The 24,881-nt window shown below is 38.7% G+C and overlaps 2 protein-coding genes across 2 annotated transcripts in view; both read right to left on the bottom strand.

The window, feature by feature from the left end:
- NKAIN3 (sodium/potassium transporting ATPase interacting 3) overlaps positions 1-24,881 on the bottom strand; it is a gene marked incomplete at its 5' end in the record, with an annotated part of 430,497 nt that overhangs the window by 94,943 nt on the left and 310,673 nt on the right. The gene's annotated exons all lie outside the window — the stretch shown is intronic.
- Positions 7,568-8,156, bottom strand: LOC307114280 (gem-associated protein 8-like; the record flags this gene model as incomplete). Its single annotated transcript, XM_079796583.1, has 1 exon — positions 7,568-8,156. The coding sequence occupies exon 1, from the start codon at positions 8,084-8,086 to the stop codon at positions 7,568-7,570; it is 519 nt and encodes a 172-aa protein (XP_079652709.1). The 5' UTR covers positions 8,087-8,156.

The raw sequence follows: 24,881 nt of genomic DNA, 5'->3' as shown, positions 1-24,881 counted from the left end.
TAATCAAGCTTTTCATCTTCATTCTTGGCTTAATTCCCTACATTGGACCACTTCAGAAAGCAACTGAGTTTCATTCATCTATTCAACAGATATTTATGGAGTTTCTAATATGAGGTATGCATTGGGATTTAAGGATGAACATAAAATATTATCCCAGGCCTCATGATGAAACATATATTCTCATGGAGAAGATAGGTAATAAAGTAAACAAATAAACAAAAATAATTATACATTGCAAAAACTAACAAAAAGAAAATGATGTGATGAAGGGTGATGGGATTGAGGAACGGTCAGAGAAGGCTTCTCCAATAGCTGACATTTGGGCTAAAACTTTTAGGTGAGAAAGAACTAGACTTGTGAAGATTTGGGAAAAGTCTACAAGTGCAAAGATCATGAGACAGCAAAGAAGTCTAAATATTCCAGGGATTGGCTCAGCTGGTGTGTGTGGCTCAGTGGTTGAGCATTGACCTATGCTCAGTTGGTTGGAGTGTCTTCCGTATACCAAAAGGTTGTGGGTTTGATCCCTGGCTGGGGTAAGGATGCAAAACAACCAATTGATGTTTCTCCTTCATAGGAGGTCAAGGTTCAATTCTTGGTCAGGGCACATACCCGGGTTGCGGGCTTGATCCCCAGTGTGGGACGTGCAGGAGTCAGCCGATCAATGATTCTCTCTCATCATTGATGTTTCTATCTCCCTCTTCCTCTCCCTTTCTCACTGAAATCAATAAAAATATATTAAAAAAATAAAAATAAATATTCCAGGGACCAATTGAAGATCTATGTAGCTGGAGTGAAGGTGAGAGGAGGGTAAGAGTCATAGAAGATGAGGTTAAAGCAATAGGAAACAAGAAATGCTAAAGAGTCTGGATTTTACTCAAAGTCCAGTTGGGAAATCAAATATTGATATCACTTGTGCATTTTTTAAAAGATAATTTTAATAACTGTAGTGAAAATGGATTAAAAGTGGAAGCCAGTTAGGTGGTTACTATAGCAGGAATGGTGACTAGGAGGAAGGTGATAGCAGTGGAGAGGGGCAGAACAGAGAGGTGAGATATCTTTTGGAGGCAGAATAGCATGTGGAGATGAGAGGAAGAGATCAATTAAGGATGACTCAGGGACTGAGCAGAAAGAGTCTCATTGGCTGATGACAATTCTCTGAAGCCACGAGCCATCAGTAGCCAATAGTTACAGCTTTTCTGAGCCATTTGATTGCTGTTGGAAGGAACCAAACAAAAACACCCCGGTTCCTAATAATGGCTCTAAAGAAATGATTAATCCCATTAGAGGAAATGATGTGAATAGAGCCCACTTTTTAAAAATCCTCACTCAAGGATGTGTTTTTATTGATTTTTAGAGGAAGAGAGAGAGAGAGAGAGAGAGAGAGAGAGAGAGAGAGAGAGAGAGAGAGAGAGAGAAAGAGAGAAAGAGAGAGAGAGAGAGATACAACTGAGCCACCTGGCCAGGACAATGAAGCCCACTTTTACTGAAGGGCCACCTTAAATGTGGGTGGGGAAAGCACAGTAAAAGCTAACAAAAACCCTTCAATTTGCAGGGAAAATTTTTGTTTTTCTTGTACATGCCAAGCTCGCCTTCTCTTATCTGTGTTTACCTTTAGTTGTCCATTCACTAGCCATGCCTTCATTTATACTGAAGGCATGGCTCGTGAATCATCAGGTCCAAAGAGCAGAATCAGCAATGTCCCTGGAACAACAGCCTTCTAAACGCCAAGCATTGGAGCACTGAAACTATTTCATGCCAGTGATGCCAGAAATATTTGTGAAAGTATAATGTACATTCACAGATATTGACATTTATGGTACATAATTGCTGCACCTGAATACACTAAGATTTGCCTACAGATGATTAAAAAATAAGTATACATTTCATTTGTACTCTATGAATTTTAAACACCTGTAGTTTACTTAGTTAATTACTAAGCCAATTCAACACATCTGGCTTCTCTGTCTTTGTGTTAATCAATAATTATTTAATTACAATGTTATGCCTTTTATGCTAATGAAGATGTTGAGACCATAAAACTGTGCTACTTTTCTGCTCCATGCTGGCACTAATGGGTTATATTTATAGTTTGGTGTATTCATAATTCATGCATGCATATGTATGTAAGCACACATTTTACTTCATTTGCACAACAGAAATTTTCCTATTCAATCAGTTTTGTTTTGTTTTGTTTTTTTTGTTTATTTGCTGAAAGGAATTACCTTGATTTTTTTTCTCTCTCTCCAATTTTGGTAGGAAAAAATTCCTTGACAAAAAAAAAAAAAAAGTTGGTTTTAATGTGCTAGGAAGAACCATGTAATCCTTTTAACTGTTCCCTTTTTGAAAGGTACTTGGATTAATAGAGCAATCAATGTTGGTCTTTTTGACCTGTGGATGCGGCCGCTGGTGTGGTTTAAAACTCTGTAAAAGAAGACTGTTTTTCTTAATCGCTTCCTTTGCTAAAGTAAAGGAAGCGATTAAGAAAAAGGTCTGATTAACTGCAGACTTGGATGTGGTGAAAACCTCTCCGGTAGGTTCTCATCTATCACCATTAATCTCAAGTTGCAGATCTTGGCTGGCTTTCAGGAGGCAGTGTTAGAGACAATGACTCAAGTACAACTCTCTGGTGGATTTTCATCATAGCAGTGGGGGAGAGGGGGGTGTTAGCCCATTCTCATTGCTTGACTACTCATTAGAGTCTTTTGGGTTCCATACAAATTTTGGCCTGTATATGTGTGTGGGGGTGATATTCACTTTGCCGTGGGGAGGAGCTCAACTGAAAATAAAAGCCCACATCTACCCATAGTAGCTATCTATATTCACTTTGAGAATACTGTCTCTTTTCCTGTCTCCATAGGTCCCTTTATATGACTATAAGCAATTGTACCAAATTTGGAGATGCCTTTTGCAAACATTAGCTCTATGCCCTTCTTCTAAACAAGATTAAATTATCACTAGCCAGGTATTTCACAAGTGTGTGAAGTCCAATGACCACAAAGGAATTACCTAACAATGAACAGACTTATTTGATTACTATTTAATTATTTTTTGGGGGGAGGGAGAATGATAATGAGGGTCATTTTCTATTTTTTAACCCCCTTGGCTGAATCATGGGGTTATCTTTCATAGTGTGAAGATCAGGGTGCTTCCAAGCTATTAATTCATATTAGAAAGTGAATTATTTCATTCTTACTAGGAATGATCAATCCCAATAATTTTAATTTCTCTAAGTGAAATAAGACCACTTTGAGCTCTTCCTCATTTAAAGTAGAATTTGAAGTTTTCCAAACAAAGAATCCCTTTCAATGGGCAGATCATAAGGATCCCATTTCTTTTCATGGATCTTTGGTCAATTTCTGGTTGTTCTCTTTGCAGATAGTGGTTGGTCTTAAAACATCCAACTTGTCCAAAAACACATTTAACTATACTTTCCATAAGCTCCTAGATGAATACACATGCTATTATACAAGATGGAAGGTCGGCCTCTAGCCACCAAACAATCCTCCCACCACGAACTGTGATTATTCCTGTGGTGTTGCCTAGTGGAATCTTCAAGGGATGTTGAGTAGTTTATTGTGGCTACATCTATTGTAGTGTCTGAGTGACAACAGGATGAAGTCTCAAGTGCTTGTCTATGCTCTGCCCCATTTCCCCTTTGTCTAAACACAAGGAGCCTTCAAACAGTACAGGTTTTCCTCTTTATGAATATAATAGTCTCACTATACATATAGATCATTACAAATTTTAATATCTTATTAGGTCCTCAAATCGTCTCTAAAAATGAATGCATAATTTCTCCTTGCTCATCCCTTTAATAGGAAGGCTGTTTATAGTCATTATTCTCTATTCATCACAGAACAAAAATGTTTATAATTTCTTAATTAGCACTTTATAACTAAAAGATATAGTCTATATAAATTAAAATATATTGGTGAATGAAGAACAAAGGCATTTAGAACTGTAATACAGAGCCATTTTTGTAGAAAGTGACTCATAAGGTCTGATATAGTTTTGTAATAAGAGTGATGCTTTGAGCATCTTGTCAACCAATGATGAGGTCTGGTGGCATCTTATTTGTTATTTGAGACTCATCAGGAGTTCTGTGCACACTAAAAAGCCTGGTCTAGGGGCCCAGGGCAGGTGAAATGGAGGTGGTTCAGTCAGTAACCAGAATATGACAGCACATCTCACCAATCATGGGTCCAACTATTTCTCTGAGTCTTGGAATGAAATACACAGTTTTTGAGGAAGTCTAGAACTTTAAAACAGTTTGCAGAGTTTCAAGAAATAGATCAAACAGAAGATGACTTTTTTGCTTTTTACAGTCAAAACTATCATTCCTTAAAAAGATCTATTTTTTTTTAGTGAAGGGCTATGTTTCTAAGGGTCCCATTTGCTGAGGAAGAAGAACCCATAGCCCTCAAAGGCAGCAGTCACACCAGAGCCTGGTAAGTCAGCCTGAAAACACCCAGTTTGCCTCATATTCTAATCACAGTCTCACTGTTAAGAAAAAAAAAATCTCAATTTGAGTAGTAGGCTATTGGCTGATTTTCTTTAACCTTTAATCAAATGAGAATTGAAATAGTGGACCTGGCACTGGCATTCTCTCCATATCCTCAAGGACTTTAATTTCCATTTGCCTGTTTAACATTCTCTAATTTTAGGCCATGTGCCAAGTAGCAGTACTGTCATACTTTAGGCAAATTATATAAGATTTAAATTTCAATTTAGAAGTCCAGGCAGTTCCCTTATATTTTTATTTATTGATTTTTAGAGAGAGAGAGAGAGAGAGAGAGAGAGAGAGAGAGAGAGAGAGAGAGAAATATTGATTTTTTTTGTTCCACTTATTCATGTATTCATTGGTTGATTCTTGTATGTGGCCTGACTAGAGATCCAACCTGCAACCTTGGTGTTTCTGGACGATGCTCTAACCAACTGAGCTAACCCAGCCAGGGCCTACATTTTAAAACTCGAGGCATTCTTCAGCAAATGATTATGCTATCTAGATCATCTGCCTTTTTTTTTTTAAGTTATATACTTAAATTTATAGTTTCTAGATGTGACTCTAGAAGGAATATATTACTCCAGGACAGATGAGGCCATGCAAAAAGACACTGGAATTGGGGAATATGAGTGACATAAATTCTATAAGGGCAAAAATATTCCGGGTCATCCCTTCCCCATGATCTCATTATATCTGAGACCAGTATTGCTGTTACAAGATGCTCATTAAAGACCCATGAAGAAGAGAAGGGGTAAGATAGATGCATAATACATAGTGATGCATTTCAGGTAAGGATGGATTGGTGTTGCATAACTGTGCTGTGAAATGAAGGCCACCACTGTCAGATAGAGATTGACTGCCTGGACCCAGGAGGACAAAGAATTTTATGAGGACATTCAGTAAACTTGCAATCCAAAGGTTAGATCCATTAAATTACACACCATTAACGAAAGACAGAATTGGAATTACAAGTAATAATTCCATTCAGAATTTTTATAGCTATGTGATAATTCATGGTATTCTTCGGTCGTTTATTTTTCTCGTGACCATGAATACTGCTCTCAAATTCAGGTAGCTGGTAACAGACTGTATCATACACAGTATATATTGTATATTTATTTATGAACATTTAGAAATAAAGATGTTCCTATAATTTAATGTAAATGCATAAATATGGTAGGGCTATCGGCTCATCATAAAATAGCAGGGATTGTTACAGAAAACATGCTGGGCCATTTATATAATGATTCTCAGTATTGGAAAAAAAAGTTGTACCTTGGGGTATGTAAATTACAGCTTCTTAGTCTGATAAATACTCAATTTGGTCATAATTACACATAAAACAATGCCTTTGGTTTGTGTGAATTGTGGTGATTTTTGGGTAGGTCAGTTCTTGCATCTGATATAATGTATGCAAAGGATTAGAGAGAGTATCAACCAACCTACTGCACTATGTTGGTAATGTTCAAAACTTACCTGTCAGTCAACGTGTAAGACAAGTGGATTATTTGTGCAGATTTTACTGAGAACAAAGTCAGATGCTCAGAGTAAAAAACAGTGATCTTATTCATATGTGGAATCTAAAGAACAAAATAAACTGATGAACAAAATAGACCCAGAGACATAGAAGAATGGAACAGGCTGTTAAATCTCAGAGGGAAGGCGGGGGTGGGTGGGTGGATGGGAATATATTAACCAAAGAATTTATATGTATATATGCATAAACCATGGAAACAGACAATATAGTGTGGTGAAGGCCTGGGGCAGGAGAGGAGGAACCAGTACGGGATAGAAGGGGTCAATGGAGGCGGTGGGGGAGGGGGAGAGGTGACATATGCAATACTTTCAACAATAAAGATAAATTAAAAAAAAAAACACCTAAAAAAACAAACAAGATTCCAGCTAATTGTAGGACAATAATTCACAGGACTAGTTCATCCCAGAAATTTTCATAGCTTCTCATTGTGAATTACTATCTCAAAGACTAGTTTCCAAGAGAATCTCACCAGACTCCATCCATGTCCATGAAAGGAGTCGACAATGAACAGAATTAGAGAACCTTAGCACCAATAACGGATCCATTCTTAGTAGGCCATTTGCTTGGGATGGTTTTTAGATGTTTAATGAAGTGACAGCAGACTCTCTGTGTCCTTCCTCCTCACCCATGTTCCCCACTCCACTCTCTTCTACACATGCTTCCTGTCCCACAAGGCGCATAAGCAGAATGAGGTAGAGGGGAGTGTGGGAGCTCATAGAAAAGAGGAAGGAGAGAAAGATTCCAAAGAAGTCTTCTCTGAACTAAATTTCCACATCACACGCAGGTTAATCATAGCATTGCAACAATTCCAAGAACCATTCTACACCTGATATTTACCTGGGTATCACTCATTATATTCTGATCTTTCTGGACTGTTGACCTTGGAGTGACAGCAGCAGTGCTTACCCAGTGGTATTTGTCTACTGTCTTTGTCCAGACATAGACAGACTGAATCCATAGTCAGTAGTACACCTGCTTTTTTTATGCTAATGTGAGTCCAGCTTTGTGACCAGAGTACCCCATGAACTCAGCATCCTGGCTGCACCAAGAAGCAGAAACTTCATCAATGGAGGCATAGCTATGTGTCTCCTCTTGCTTTTTGGCCCTTTCCATACTGTGGTGCAATTCATCTTTCTACAGCCAGTCTTGCCAATGGTTTTATGTTTCTCAAGAGCTGGCATGGATTCATTTTGCATACATGGTGCCTAGCACAGAGCCAAAGGTATGGTGGGTATTAATTAATGTTCAGCAAATGAATCATTGTTTTTTATTTTTATTATTTTTTTAGCATATTAGCTCTTTATTATATAAGATTATCTTTCCCCCTTCCAGCCCCCCCACACCCGTCTCCTGCCCTCGTGCCCCACCCCACACACACATGACAGGCCCACTGGCACTTTGGTGAACATGCTGATTGCTCAGGACAAAGTCCCCTTTCCCTGAGAAAAATGCACAGAAGCAGATGAAGGAGCAAATCCAAGTGGAAAGGGGTGATGGCTGGGGGCTCAAGGCCCAGGGCTCAGGACTCAGAACTTCAGCGGAATGACTGGCCAGTACTTGGGCCGCTTTTGGTCAAAGTGGTTTTTAAAGCTCAGCATCTCCTCCCTGTGCCTCTCTGTCTCTGCAAAGCACTGGCGGAGCTCCTCGGTGATCTCCATGTTGCTCAGGTCATACTCCACCTCATCACCTGAGTCGGTCTCCGCCTCCTCTTCTGTGGTCCAAGATTGGTCTTCGCTCGTGCTTTCAGGAGGACGCTGCCCAGACCTTGGAGAATGTGAATAACCGCAGTGGGAGTCCTGGGAGGACAAGTGATGGTCACAGAAGGACTGAGGGGCTCTACCTTTGTTAGTATAAAAGCCCTGGGGAAGACCTCCTGGAGTGAAGTACCAGGGGGAACTGAAATAAGACTCCACGGCCTTCCGATAGGCATTCTGGTGGCTTCTCATCCAAGCCATTGCTTGATAATAATGTTGCCAGTATCTTGCATATACTGGATGACAAGACCACGGCGTAGTAGTTTCCGATGATGTTGTCTTTGCTGCCATCTCTGACTGTAAAAGTCCAAATGGGCACAGGAACTCGGGCTCCCAGCTGGCAGGTCCTGGGCAGTGGGACGCAGGGGTGGGCGGTGAGATGCAGGGCCATTGGTTTTTAAATATAACGTAAATAGTATGCCCATTTAAAAATCAAATGTTCAGTTCCATATGTATTAAAGAATTAAATGTAACATAGATTATAAAAGAAGTAGAGAAAACATTTATCTTAGGATGTGGAAGGAAGAAAACAAACTAACATGATAAATTTGCTTTAAATGACAGCTAATGAGAAAGAGAATTGGCATTGAAATAAAAAGTTGACTGTCTCCCATTGTACTATGCTAAGCTACTCTGAAAAATGGTTTTGACCACAATTGAATATTGTCAATCACATGTTAAAAGAACAATATTCATGTAAACAACACTGTGTTTGTACAGATGAATCGGTTTAATTCATTAAGGAAAGTGCTACATGAATTAAACAAGACCTATTAAAATGTCTTTTCAATGAATAATTGGCTTGACTGCATTTTTCAGAGTTTAGTCAATTAACCTGGAGTCCCGTAGGTGTGATCTCAGAATTAAAATACTAAGGAATTGCTTAGTTTTAAGATACGTACAGCTTTACAACTCCACAAAGAATATCACAATGAATGGTCCTTCTATTTGCCATAGCCTTTTTGGCTGAGATTGTTTTAAAAGTATTAGGCCCATACTGACCCAGAAAATCCATGATTGCAGGTTAAGTAGCCTTAGAGATAATCAGAAGATAGTCATGTTCTGAAAAAGTCATAACACTTATTCTTCTACCTAGAATTTTTGCCATCTGATTCACCATCACATAAAAATTAGGGGTGGGGAGGAGAGGAGTAAATTATTATTTGTCTAGTAAATTTAAAAAATTTGAAATTCTACTTATAAAGCCTATTTATTATACTTATACATAAACGTATGCTTATCACAAATTAATAAAACTCTTTATTCTTTAATAAGAATCTCAACCTATATATACAAATATTGGACACTTAAAATTAACTTGGTCAATTTAGAATTTAAAATTAGCACTTGACAAAATTAGCTGGATGATGATTATTCATTATTTGGTATTATAAAGATACAACTGGAATTACAATAAAGCACATAACAAATATAAAACACACAACTTTGTTTTTATTAAGAGACTTTCATTACAATGTCAATCTTTTAAAGTTATTTTCAAATTATAGTTGACACAATATTATATTAGTTTCAGATGTATAACAGAGTGAACAGACATTTATATACCTTAAGAAACAATGTCAGTCTTAATAGGCACAAACCATTAACTGCTGAAGCAAAGAGTAAAGCATATGCAGATACAAAAAAAAAAAAAAATCAGTTTCCAAATTTGAGAAGCTTAATGTGTTCTAGGATATTCTAATGCTCTAGGAAAATGACAGTAAAGTATATCTAAAACAAAACAAACTAACTTCACTAGAAAATGAAATTATTTCTATAGATAAGTGTGAACATTTAATAATACAAGTTACAGGATGATTGCACTGGGGTGTCTTCAACTTTCACATTCTGGGTATAAAACTATTTTCAGCTATAGTCAAACCACCATTTGTAGTAAAATTTAGTGCTTCCTCTTGATCAAATGACCTTTAGCTATAGCAATTTAAAAATATATATATTTTTGTACTGATTTCAGAGATGAAGGGAGAGAGAGAGAGAGAGAGAGAGAGAGAGAGAGAGAGAGAGAGAGAGAGAGAAACATAAATGATGAGAGAGAATCATTGATCGGCTGCCTCCTGCATGCCCCACACTGGGGATTGAGCCCACAATCTGGGCATGTGCTCTGACCAGGAATCAAATTGCAACCTCCTGGTTCATAGGTTGATGCTCAACCACTGAGCCATGCTGGCTGGGCACTACAGAAATTTTAAAAATAGAATTGAAATAATGATAATTTAACTGTGGGCATAATGTCCTTGCTAATTTTGTATATCAGACATAGCCTCAGTAGCAGGTGTTAATTTCTAGGTACATTTTGGTTGTGCTTTTAGAGAAAGGATTCCTAACAGCTGCTATTCTCTATGTTGTTGTTTTTTTCCCCAGAGAATTCCAGTTTCCAGGCCAAAGGAAGCAAATCCCCAGGTGTCTACTAGTCTTCTGATGCCAGTTCTTTAGAACGATATTAATCTCCATGCCACAGAATCACGTATTTTTTTAAAATCTACTTCAAGAACCAAAAATATATAATGGACCATTAGGAAACATTAAATCCTGATCATTTTGTTAATGTTCTCGCTAATATGTGTTCTATAAAGTTGCTCACTTTTATAACTAAGATTCTAGTGCCATGGGTTAATGAGCCACAGAGCTTCTAATGCTGTACATCTGCCATTAATCCATGATCAGGAAGGGACTAATCTATCACCCTAGCAGATGGATCAGAAGTCCTATAGGGGTAAGTTAACCCCCATCCTTTATTGCTGTGTCTTTCAGATTTACAGAGTATTTTCACATGCTATCATATTTGACTCTTAAAACCATTCTCTAAAGTCAGGTTGATTTGTATTGTCATTCTCATTTGTTTGAAGTGCCTGGCAGGGAATCACTATGTCTTGTGTATTATTGACCAAAAGGGCTGTGGGAGGGAGTCTCTTCTTATTGGGAAGGTCACTGTGCAGCTTCCAGGACCCTGAGGGAGAACAAGTACTGACTCCCAGTCAGTCACAATGGCCCTGGTGACCTAGTCCTGATTTTTGGACTAGGAGTGAGTGTTTCAACCAATGAGCAGTTAGATGGAAAAGGAAAGAGGCAAACTAAGGATGCTTTGCTCCTTGCCTTTTCCATTTTGGCTTCTGTCACGTTCTTTGGGTGCAACAATGCTAACAGCTTCTGCATCATGATCATGGTAGCTGAGAATCGCTGTTAAGGCCTGTTCAATTATCCCCATCCTTGTGATACCATTGTAATTAGCTAGTTAGTAATAATAGAAAAAGGGGCAAAGGGGAAAGCCAGACATTATAGGCATGTCATTTGGGCAGCTTCACCAGGAAGCTGCAACTTTGCACTCCCCCAGGGAACCACTGGCCTATTCCCTGCAAAACATTTGGGGAAGGGACTGGACAAAAGGGAAGATAGACGCATGCCCAGTAAGGTTGGGTAACACAGGGAAGGTACTTGTCTGTCAGTCACAACTGGGAACAAAGATCATTGTCCATAATGGGTGTGGCCACTGCAAGCATGTGAAGATGTGGGAATACATAGTGTCCTAAATAAAGGAGTTCTCTCTCTTGTTGCTCCTATGCTCGTGGCTCATTCTTGGCTTCCTTGCAGTTGCCCGTGCTTCCTCCACAGCCATGTGAACCTGCAGACCCCACATGCAATGGACTGATGAACTGTAGCAGGAAACACAAGCTAAACTAGCCTGATGCTGTACTGGCCCTGGCTCCAACAAGGAAAGAAAACTCTGGATACTGCCTCTGATTTTAGCTATACTGACCTCAGCTACACGTCTTAGATGACTGGGCAAAGGGAAATGGGCCTTTGGAAACTCAGGGATGTGATCCCATGGAAATAAAGATCACTCTTCCTCCCTTGTGAGGCTCAGAAAATTCTTTTTGTCGGGATATCACAAGAATTCCTCTCCCATTAGCAACCAGGGGAGATGAGGACCTCACCCCTTGGTTAACACTTGCATGGCCCTGTGCCTCAGGAAAGGTGGCTCTGTCCTTAGCTCCAGATGTCCTGACCATTGGTCTAAAGGTCCACCCGTTACACTACCCGGTGATTGTTTCAGGAAAGGGCCTGAAACCCAACTCCCATCAAGCGGGGGTGTGAGAAAATCTGCTTCATGGACTGACCATGTTCATATTTAAGAAGGCACCATAATTTCTTTTTCTGGTCATTGTCACAAAAGCATAACAAGAAAAACAACAACAATAATCTAACACATATGCAGCTCTTACAATATGCCTTCCATGATTCTTACACTCTATGTATTTTAATTGACTTTATCCTCCAAACCAACCCTGGAGTAGAGGATGTCATTCTCCTGACCTTGTAGAGGAAGGAGAGGGTACCTATATATGAAGTTGCCACCTTCCTGCCTCCAGTCCTGAATCCACACTGGAAGGTTGTCATTCTCAGTTACATTGAAATACTTGTGCTCAGTGCGTTTAAATAACTTGCTTTAATAGATAGCCAGTAGGAGCAGATTTGATTTTGGAAGCCAGACTGACGTGGCAAAATAGAGGCACGGTGATAATCTGGGTCCTTGATGACATCACCGCATCAACCAACCTTGAAACCTGCTTTACTTGGAAGCTTTGGGATGTGAGATGCTAAATGCCCTTAATGTCTACAGCACTGTGAGTCAACGTTTCTTTTCCTTGCATCATAAAGTTCCCCAAGTGAGCCTGGAGTCATATTTTAGCACCAACTATGGGTACAGCTACTTGCTTTGAGTTTTGGCCTCATGATTTTGGGTCAGGTACTTTTTCATTTGTAAAACAGGAATGACAATTGCATCCACTTCATACGTGTGGTGAGCCAGATGATATAACACACACAGAGCGCTTGAAACAGTGCCCCAGGTATAGTCTGTATTCACTAATATTTACTGAATATTAGTGATTATCTTATTATTTTTATTATCAATTTTATTACTAGAGGCCCAGTGCACGAAATTCATGCACAGGAGGGCGGTGGGATGTCCCTCAGCCCAGCCTGCACCCTCTCCAATCTGGGACATCCCTTTCACAATCTAGGACTGTTGGCTCTCAACCGCTCGCCCGCCTCGGCCTGATTGCCCCTAACCACTTCTGTCTGCCAGCCTGATCACCCCCTAACTGCTTCCCGGCTGGCTCGATTGCCCTTAACTGCACTCCCCTGCCATCCTGGTCACCCCTAACTGCCCTCCCCTGACAGTCTGGTCGCCACTAACTGCCCTCCCCTGCCAGCCTTGTCACCCCCAACTGCCCTCTCCTGCAGGTTTGGGTCCCCCCCCAACTGTCTTCCTCTGCAGGCTTGGTCGCCCCCCAATTGTCCTCCCCTGCAGGCCTGGTCTCCCCCAACTGCCCTCCTCTGCTGGCCTGGTCACCACTAACTGTCCTCCCCTGCAGGCCTGCCCCCCCCCAAACTGTCCTCCCCTGCAGGCCTGGTCCCCACTCAACTGCCCTCCCTTGCAGTCCTGGTCCCCCCCAACTGCCCTCCCCTGCTGACCTGGTCTCTCCCAACTGCCCTCCTCTGCTGGCCTGGTCACCCCTAACTACCCTCCTCTGTTGGCCTGGTCACCCCTAACTACCCTCCTCTGTTGGCCTGGTCACCCCTAACTGCCCACAACTTCCCTCCCGTGCAGGCCATCTTGAGGCGGCCATCTTGTGTCCACATGGGGGCAGCCATCTTTGATCACATGGGGGCAGCCATCTTGTGTCTTGGAGTGATGGTCAATTTGCATATTACTCTTTTATTAGATAGGATATTTTATTATTATGTCTTGGCCTTTTTTAAATCTGTAATATGTAAATTGCAATAAATTATAGGGTTATGAGAATTAAATAAAACCCATATACCATGTTTAACAGAATATCTGACATATAGAAAATAATCAATAAATATATGGTATATTCTTTCTAATTATTTTTTATTTAAATCAAAATTATTTACCTATGAAGTAAAAGGCAATATAAATACTAAAGGCTGTAACGAAAAAAAACAAACAAACAGTCTTTCTATGTTGAGTGAAAGCTATCCTAATATATAATTTTCTTTAAAAAAATCATATACAGTGCATTAAAAAGTAATACTGTCATCCTCTATGTAAAGATTTACTCCTTCAATAAACCAGTTTGAATACAAACTTCATACTTTTCTTTTTGTAAAGGAAAACCAATTACAGTCTGTGCAAACTGTTACGCAAGTAATGCCATACTAGTGCACTAAGCAATTGGTCTATTTCTAAAATGAAAAATGGAGACATGTCTGGCAAATTATATTGCTTGCTGATCCATAAACTTGTATAGATCAAATATCCAAGTGTGAAAATTAAATATCTGCTGCTATGCCCCTAAGGAAATATTGTACTATCTGGATAAACTAAAACCCTGATCTTTCAAAGTCAAGTGATTTAAGTATAATTCTGCTTGAGAGATATATTAATAAAAACAACCTGATTCTAAACAAATTCTAAATATACTATTAGTTTTCTAGCCCTCTCAAAATCAGCTGACACTTTATACAGAAGCAATAAACTAAAACTTTATTTGCATTACTAAATTTAGTAATGGAATAAGAACTTCTATATATCAAAGTTGTATTTAGTGACACATGAACCATTGAAATATTTACTTCAGTAAATATTTGATTTGGGAATTAACAAATATTAACCTATAAAAACTAATTTAGAGGACATTCTTACTGATTAAATGATCTTCTATTTGTAATAGTCATGCTGTGTAACAAAATGCAAACATTAATCTCAGTGATTACTAGGGACATTGTGGCTTCTCAATAAATATTTTAAAATAGATAAAACACAAGAGTAAATAAAGTGCCCATTCAAAGTTTTGTTAACTTTTTCCAATATAGGTTTTTTTGTTTTTGTTTTGTTTTGTTTTGTGTGTGTGTATGTGTGTGTGTGTTTTAACTTATGTTGCATTTTTAGAGGGGAAAAGAGATACTTAGTTTTATTAATTTATCAAATGTGAAAATGCTGTAGTACTGTGTTTTGGATGTGTTTATATTTAATTTTACAGATACCAGTTTAGTGTTTACTATGTACAAGGCCTTGTTATATGCTCTGAAGAGTCAAAATGTAAACTATACCAACATAGTTTCTTATTAAGATAGGATACTGAAAACACAATTATAAAAACTACTAGAGGCCCGGTGCATGAAATTTATGCACTTGCGGGGGGGTGGGGAATCCCTCAGCCTGGCCTGTGCCCTCTCGCTGTTTGGGAGCTCTCAGGGGATATCTGACTGATGGCTTAGGCCCGGATTGTGAGAGGACGCAGGCCAGGCTGAGGGACCCCCACCGGTGCATGATTGGGGCTGGGGAGGGACGTGGGAGGTTGGCCAGCTGGGGAGGGACCACAGGAGGGCTCCAGGGCATGTCCAGCCCATCTCGCTCAGTCCCCCATCGGCCAGACTCCAGCAGCAAGCTAACTTACTGGTCGGAGCATCTGCCCCCTGGTGGTCAGTGCATATCATAGCTACTGGTCGACTGGCCGACTGTCTGCCCCTGGTGGTTAGTGCACATCATAGTGAGCGATTGAGTGACCTTAGCATATCATTAACATATTACACTTTGATTGGTTGAACAGATGACCAGATGACTGCACACTGAGCATATTAGGCTTTTATTATATAGGATAGTGAAGGGACATAATTTAAAGACATTCACAAGGATGGGGAAAACATCAGAGGAGGAAAAGGGCACCCAATTTTGAAAGGTGGGAGTAAATGGATGAGAGGGAACTGATGTCGGTAGGGAGAGAGAGGCAGACACAAGTTACATTTGCAGAATCATAAAAAAGCATTAGTTACTTAGCATAATACTCTCCAGGTCCATCCATGCTGTTCAAATGGTAAGCCAGTCAGAGAAAGATAGCTATCACATGATCTCACTCATATGGGGAATCTAATGAACAAATTAAACTGATGAACAAAATAGATCCAGAGACATAGAAGCATGGAACAGACTGATGAATTTCAGAGGGAAGACAGGGTTGGGTCGGGAGTGATTACCGGAGAACTTATATGCATAGCCCATGGACACAGACAATAGAGAAGGCCTGGGAGGGGTGAGTGCGGGGTGAAGGGGGTCAATGGGAAATAAACAAACAAACAAAGGGAATATCTGTAATACTTTCAACAACAAAGATAATCTTTTAAAAAAGCATTTAGTTACTTCTGAAATGTGGGTGAAGAGGGTAGTTCTGAAATGAGGCTGAGAACCTGGGTAGAATCTATCTGAGAACTAGTTAGATATCTCACTGTTACGTGCCCCTCTTCCCCCAAAGGTCTGGAGATACAGTCATTAGAATAGGAAAACAGGAACTAGAGCTGGCAAATGCTGCCCAAGGGGGTATGCACCATGCTGACAACATGGGATACATGATCAGATGCATCTCAAATAATGAATGCAAAGACCCCCACCTCTGCCTCTAAGTCATTCTCAGGATACTGGTTCTCACAACCTTTTCCTCTAGAGAGAAATTGTAAGATTCTTCTCTGGGAAATTTATTCTATTCCAAAGCAAAACATCCAAGACATTGACACTTGGAATTCCTCAACAAACTGTCCAAATGGGTCATTTCACGGTGTAGTTCAGAGTTGAGAAGCCCCATGATTAGTTTAGCAGGGCCAGTCAGGTTTTAAAGCCCTCATTCATAATCATGCACAGAAAGGCAAGGATGAGAAAAATTTGAGGAAAGGCTCACAGATAAAGACCCAAACTGATAATCAAGAAAAATAAAATAAACTTAAAGAAAACAGATTATACAGGGAGAAAAAAAAAACACTAAAAAAACAACAACAACAAATCCAAATTATTAGGAATATGCATGAACCCAAAATATTATGCTACTAATGCAAAGCACTTACATTTAAAAAATAACAACAATCCAACATCATTTGAAAATAGAAACATAATAAAACACATGAAAAATCAATAGAAAGATAGAAAGATAAAGTTATAAGAAATCTTCCTAAAAGTAGGTTAAAAAAATAGACAAAGCCCGGCTAGTGTGGCTCAGTGTTTGAGTGTCAAGCTATGAACCAGAAGGACATGGTTAGATTCCTGGTCAGGGCACATGCCCGGGTTTTAGTTTTGATTCCCAGCACGGGCAAGTGGGAGGCAGCTGATCAATGATTCTCATCATTGATATTTCTATCTCTCTCTCCCTCTCCCTTCCTCTCTGAAATCAACAAAAATATATTTTAAAAAGTAGACAAAGAAATAGAAAAGAGAGAAAAGGCAAGAACCTGAGAAAACTAGTCCAGAATGCCCGATGTTTGAGAATAAAATTATCCCATGAAAAAAATGGAGAACACAGACAGGGAGGGGATAAAATTATCAACAAATAATTTAAGAACATTTTCCCAAAATGTAAGTCATATTTTTCCAGAAAGAGAGGGCCTGCTAAATGTTCAGCACACAATACCTCACAGTTCCCAGAACTCATTCACTGCTGGTCCTACAATGCCCTCAAGGGCTCTTAGCTCTCTCAAGCCAGCCCATGAGTTAACTCCCAGTGCCTTGAAATATGAAAACTCTGGAACTCTGGATGATAATTTAATTAATAAACCAGTATAAGAAAAATCCCTAGACAATATCATATTATTTAATAAGCATGGTAAAAAACAGGAGGGGGTATTTGCCCATAATGTAATATTTATGTAACTTTTAAAAATTCATCATTCACATCAATATGTGATGTTCCTTCTGGACTATTAACTTCTATAAAAAGGTATTTCATGGTTCTGAATTACGCCAGGTGTTGCCAATGAAAAATGGGTGATTCTTCAAGTCTTTCATTTGACCAAATCACTGTTCCAGCAACAAATGAGCCGAGGAACAAGTTCTTTAGATGGTCACTCTTTAACTTTGAATTCAAAATAGGACCTTTTCTAAACAAAACATTAAAAAAAGAGTAGCAATGCTAATCGCTGTTTAACTTCTTTCCAATTATCATCCATACATCCAATATTCCAACAGTTAATCCCTACTTTTGCAAGCTATGGTATACTCTAGCTGCTAAGACTATACAGAAATACATTTTTGGTCAAGATGGTTGTGTAAACAAACATATATATTTTAGTTCCCTTCTTGAACCTCATTAAAAATCAGTAAGAGTTTTAAGAATGGTATGTAAGTGTGCAAGGCGAAGCCAGGCTTTACCTTCTAGGCCAGAAGCTAGAAGACTCTTTCTGGGCAAGCTGCTCACCTGCAGAGCCAAACCACATCTATCACCCAAATAGGAAGAAGATAGGCATGAAGACTCATAGCTTTGAGCAATCCCTTCCCCACCTATTAAATACGAGCCTGCAACTAAGGATTATTGGACATTTGAATCAAGCCACTAAGGTGGGGGATAGAAACCACAGCAATCAGGGAAAAACAAATGACATACTTGGAAGAAACAGACACCTACATGGCAAAGATAACTCCTTTTTTTCTCTAGGAGAAAAGACTATCCTTCATAACCATAGAAAATAAAAAGAAAATATTATGACTATGAAGTAAGATTAAGATTTCATAAAAAGGAAACTTTGGAGGAAAAAAATTTTTGGGGTATTAAAATATGATAATGTAAACAAAAAGCTCATTTAGAAATGTTAAAAAATAAAGTTAAAGCCCTGGCCAATGTGGCTCATTTGGTTGGAGTGCCATCCCATAAACCAAAGGTTGCGGTTTTAGTCCTTGTTGGGATGTGAGCAGGAGGCAGCCAATTGATGTTTCTCTCTCATTTCTCATCTCTCTCTCTCTCTCTCTCTCTCTCTCTCTCTCTCTCTCTCTCTCTCTCCCCCCCCCTCAAAAATCAATAAAAAATAATAACAAAGTTAAAGAAATCTCCCAGGATATATTTTTTTAAAAGATGAAATATAATAAAGAAAAGATAAGGAAATTAGAGACCCAACCAGGTAAGATGGGTACCCAAATATCAGTTTTCCTGAAATAGAGAAGGGGGGGGGGGGGAATTTAAAGGCAAATGAGCAACAAATTCATTTAAGAAACATTTCTCAAATGTAGGAACATGAGTTTCCATACTGAAATAGTCCACCCAGTATCCAGTACAGTGGATGAAAATGAGCCAGTATCAAATAAAATCATCCAGACATTTCGGAGCCTATGAACACAGAGAAGATGCTACAAACTTCCAGGGTGAGAGGACCAGCCACATAAAAAAGGTTGGGATATAAAATGGCTTTGGTCTTCTCACCAGAAACACTGGATGCTGAAGAATATGGAGAGAATATTAAGAAAACCTAATTTCCTCTCTAGAATTTTATATCCAGACAAATAATAGATCAAGTGCAAAATTGAATTAGATATTTCAGACATGAAAGTTCTAAAAAATTTACTTCTGTGCACATTTACTCAACATACTTATAGATGTGCTAATGAAGACATGCTCCATGAAAATGAGAGTGAACAGAGAGGACAGAAAAGAGGAGAAGCAAAGGGAATGTTCAGCATGCTATCAAAGGGAGGTCTCTTCATGGGAGCTGGGCATATAGGTTAACACATCCAGATTGAGTTACATCAAAGGATTGGAGAAAGGAATTCTGAGTGAATGAAATTGAGAATGAATTTCAAATTAATCAATTGATGATAAAATAAAACTTTGTTAAATATTACTGTTTCTAATATCTTGAAATGATAATTAGACAATTTGAGAAGAGTCTGGGAAAATGTAATGGTAAATACAAGGAAAAGTCAGCAAACCAAAGACAATGAGAGACACCAAATAAGTTTAAAAAGTTGTTCAGGAAAGAAAAAGTATTCATATTGTACCACACCATGGCTATAAATACCATTTTTATAGTCATTATAAAATAAACATTGAATAATGAGTAAATTAAGATAAAACAAAAAATAACACAATTCATCATGCTAATTTGTAAGATTAGATGTAGAAGCCTATATGGAATGCTTCTCTTGCTGAAATGGTGTTTTGATCTTAAAAAGCCAAATTATGAAATCATATTGTTAAAATGAAAATAGGAACTTGCTTCAGAGAATACTAGTGAAAGATGACCAAAATGGTGGATATTATGAGATTAAGCAACTGTATGACCTGGTTAACTGTGATTTTAGGTAATATATTTTTAACAAATTAAGGTAATGAATGTTTGTACTGCATGCAAGGTAGAGGCAATTAAATTTAGTAGCTCTGTCATGGAACAATACCCCTATTCCCCCAAGCCCTGGAAATAATGAGCTCCTGTGGAATATATTATCCTAATGGTGCTCATTGCCATGATGCTACAGAATGAAAGGAATGAAACATTGGTGCAAATGAAGGCAATCATTAATGGTGGCAATTTGATTCAGTGCAGCATAATTCCCTGTGGTTTTTATTTTTAATTATTCTGTTATTAAATGGCTTCCCATGTACACTCAGGCCCAGCAGAGGCAGTCACAAACTGCGGATCACTTTGTAGCTCCAAACAGGTTGCCTAGGGTCAGTCACAGGAAGCATCTGATAGTGGTCTGCACAAGACTTCCTCACAAGAGGCCCCAGAACCAACACACCCGGGGGCCCGCTTCAGACAGCATCAGAGCCGGATGCAATTATTCACCAGTGGCGTATCCAAAGGGAGATCTTGGCAGGCACCAGAAGCCATGGAGGTGAATCCTGCTTTGTGTGTTCAGCATCTACACAGCAGCTCGTACACTGTTGTACAGGTTGATCCTCACAGTCAGCCAGCTTGAGGGTTGACCTCGCACATAAATGGACCAAAAGAAGTCAAGACTCAATTACAACAGGAGGGCTCACATAGCACACACAAGGGACATTCCTGGAGCACCCAGCTCAGGTGATCAAGGAGACTGCACCACTGGAAGGAGAACCTATTTGAAGAAATAATGACTGAAAACTTCCCTAACCTGGTGAAAGAAAAGCTCAGGAAGCACAGAGAGTCCCAAACAAGATGAAACCCAAGAGGCTCACACAAAGACACATCATAGTTAAAATGGCGAAGTTTAAAGACAAAGAGAGAATCTTAAATGCAGTAAGAGACAGTTCATTACCTATAAGGGAGATAGCTGATCAATTATTCTCTCTTATCATTGATGCCTCTATCTCTCTCAATATGGATCCAGCCATACAATAAAAAGATCATATATCATGATCAAGTAGGATTTATTCTGGGGATGCAAGGTTGGTACAGTATCCACAAATCAATAAACGTGATACACCACATAAGCAAAATGAAAGATAAAAATCACATGATCATATCAATAGATGCAGAAAAAGCATTGGATAAAATCTAGCACCCATTTATAATAAAAACTTTCAGCAAAGTAGGAAGAGAGGGAACATACCATAATGTAATAAAGGCCATATATGACAAACTCACAGCCAACATCATACTTAATGGGCAAAAAACTCAAAGCATTTTCCTTAAGATTAGGAACAAGACAGGGATATTGGCTTTCACTACTCTTATTCAACATAGTTCTGATAGTCCTAGCCACAGCGATCAGACAAGAAGAAGAGATGAAAGGTATCCACATTGGAAAGGAAAAAGTAAAACTGTCATTATTTGAAGATGACATGATACTGAATATAGAGAACGCTAAAGTTTTCACCAAAAAAAAAAAAAATACTACAACTGATAAATGAATTCAGTAAAGTAGCAGGATACAAAATAAATATGCAGAAATCAGTTGCATTTCTATATGCCAATAATGAACCATCAGAAAGGGAAACTCAGAACACAATCCCATTTATAACTGCATAAAAATGATTCAAAAGAAAACCTTAAAATATAGTTATTTAAGTATTATAAGTGATCTTGCTTAATGGTTGTAAAATAAGGCAAATTACTATAGCATCTATTAAAATGTACAACTATATCTATATGTATATTTTTCTTCTAATAAAGAGCAGACCATAAAAAAATACCTAGGAATAAATTTAACTAAGGATGTAAAAGACCTGTACTCAGAAAACTATCAACATTGAAGAAAGAAACTGAAGAAGATATAAATAAGTGGAAGCATATAGTGTGTTCATGGATAGAAATAATTAACATAATTAAAATGTACATACTATCCAAAGCAACCTATAGATTCAATGCAATTTCTGTCAACATTCCAATGACTTATTTCACAGAACTAAAACAAATATTCCAAAAATTTATATGGAACCACAAAAGACCCTAAATAGCCACAGTAATCTTGAGAAAGAAGAACAAATTTGGAGGAATCATGTTACTTGATATCAAACTATACTATAAGGCCATAATAATAAAAACAGTATGGTTCTAGCATAAAAACAGATATATAGCCTGGCTGGTGTTGCCTAGTGGTTGAGTGTCAACCTATGAACCAGGAGGTCACAGTTTGATTCCCAGGCAGGGCATATGCCTTGGTTGCGGGCTCGATCACAGTAAGGGGTGTGCAGGAGGCAGCCTATCAATGATTCTCTCTCATCATTGACATTTCTATCTCTTTCCCTTTCCCTTCCTCACTGAAATTAAAAAAAAAATTAAAAACAAAACAAAAAGCCAGACATATAGATCAATGGAACAGAATAGAAAGCCCAGAAATAAATCCACACAAAAAAAAATTATTGACAATATTACAGATATCCCCAAGTTTCCCCCACCCACGCATCTTTATCCCCTCCTCACAGTCCCTCTATGCCTTTATGGTCAATTAAATATTTGATAAAGCGGGCAAAAACATACAATGGTTCAAAGATAGTCTATTCAATAAATGATGTTGGGAAAATTGTACAGATACATGCAAAGAAATGAAACTAGACCACCTTCTAACACCATCCACAATAATACACTCAAAATGGATAAAAGTCTTAAATGTTAAGTCGAAACCATAAAAATTCTAGAAGAAAACAGCCAGTAAAGTCTCAACTATTCCTCATAGCAATACTTTTTTTCTGATATATCTCCTCAGGCAAGGGAAACAAAACAAATGGGACTACATCAAACTAAAAAGTTTTGCACAGCAAAGGAAACCTCAACAAAACGAAAAGACAACTCACTGAGTGGGAGAACATATTCGCCAATAATACATCTGATAAGGGGTTAATATCCGAAGTTTATAAAGAACTTATACAATTAACACCAAATAACAAAAAATCCAATTAAAAAAATGGGTAAAGCCCTAACCGGTTTGGCTCAGTGGATAGAGCATCGGCCTGTGGACTGAAGGGTCCCAGGTTCGATTCCGGTAAGGGACATGTACCTTGGTTGCTGGCACATCCCCAGTGGGGGGTGTGCAGGAGGCAGCTGATCGATGTTTCTCTCTCATCAATGTTTCTAACTCTCTATCCCTCTCCCATCCTCTCTGTAAAAAATCAATAAAAAATATATTTAAAAAAATGGGTAAAGAACATAAATGGATACTTCTCTAAAAGGACATACAGATGGTCAATAGAGAAAATGAAAAGATGCTCAACATCACTAATTGTCAGAGAAATGCAGATTAAAACCACAATGAGATATTACCTCACACCTGCCAGAATGGCTACCATCAATAAATCAACAAATGGCAAGTGATGGCCAGGATGTGGAGAAAAGGGAACCCTTGTGCACTGTTGGTGGGAATGCAGATTGGTGCAGGCACTGTGGAAAGCAGTATGGAGTTACCTCAATAAATTAACAATGGAACTGCCTTATGATACAGCGATTGCACTTCTGGGAATATATCCAAAGAAACCTGAAACAGTATTATTTACAATAACCAAGATTCAGAAGCAGCCCAAGTGCCTATCAGTAAATCAAAGAAGCTGTGGTATAGTCACACAATGGAATATTACTCAGCCATAAAAAGAAGGAACCTTACCTTTTGCAACAGCATGGATGGGCCTAGAGATCATTATGCTAAGTGAAATAAGCCAGTCAGCAAATGACAAGTACCATATGATTTCACTTGTATGTGGAATCTAATGAACAAAATAAGCTAACAAACAAAATAGAAACAGACTCACAGATATAGAAAACAGACTGGCAGCTGTCAGAGGAGAGATGTGTTGGGGGCTAGGAGGAAAAGCTGAAGGGAGTAAACAAACAAACGAACACCAGACAATGGTGATTACCAGAGGGAAAGGGGTGGAGGGATGTAGAAGGGAAAGGGGTGGAGGGATGTAAGGGAGGATAAATGGTGATGGAAGGAGACTTGATTTGGGGTGGTAAGCACACAATACAATATACAGATGATGTATTATAGAACTGTACACCTTAAACCTATATAATTTCACTAACCAATGTCACCTCAATAAATTCTATAGAAAAATAAAAAATGAAAAAAATGGAATCTAACTCTCAATATCATAATTACCAAACATTTATTTGGAAAATATGTCCACAATTTCCACATTAAAATATTTTCCCAATGCATTTGATACTTCCCCCTCATTTTTAAAAACATTGTATTTGTATGGCCACATGTCTTAAAATGAATGATTTCTGAATGGAATGATACCAATACTAATTGGTTTAGAAGTTGCATTTTTATGTCAAAAATAATGCACAACTGATATTTTTAATTCTAAAGTGAGCATGTGCAGCCATGGCTGAACTGAAAACTGCATGGTTTTATTGGATATACATTCACTCAACTTTCAATATTCTTGGTGGCAAGCCTTCAAGTGCAAAGACATAGTGAGGCTTACCCAGAGAAGCAAGGTGTGACTACTGACCTGAAGATGGCTGATAATCTAGACCGGAAGACAGGTGTGTAAAGAATCAGGTCAAACACACAAGAATGAAGAAAGCACCCTCAATACCCCCAGCAGCAAACATGGCTGCTTAGCCCATCGGGTGCCTTAGTGGAATCGGAAGAAAAAGATGCACGCGTGGATGGCCGCAGCTCTATGCACCCTGCACTCAGCGGGGCAAGTTGCACTAAGCCAGTGCTTTGGAACTGAAGAGAAAAATCACTTCCAAATGGGCAAGCTTCCAGGAAGGCTTCCGGGAAGAGGTGGCATTTGGATTTGGAAGGATGCACAGCCTGTCTGTGAGGAGAGAAGCCCGGGAAGCACAGTCTGTTTTTCATTCTGGCCCATCTCCCAAGGATGAAACCGGGACCTGGAGACTCATTGTGAAGAAATCTAAT

Source organism: Cnephaeus nilssonii (assembly GCF_951640355.1).
Source record: "Cnephaeus nilssonii genome assembly, chromosome: 18".
NCBI classification, from domain to species: Eukaryota; Metazoa; Chordata; class Mammalia; order Chiroptera; family Vespertilionidae; genus Cnephaeus; species Cnephaeus nilssonii.
The sequence above is the reverse complement of the archived record's forward strand: the minus strand, read 5'-3'. Positions and strand labels throughout refer to the sequence as shown.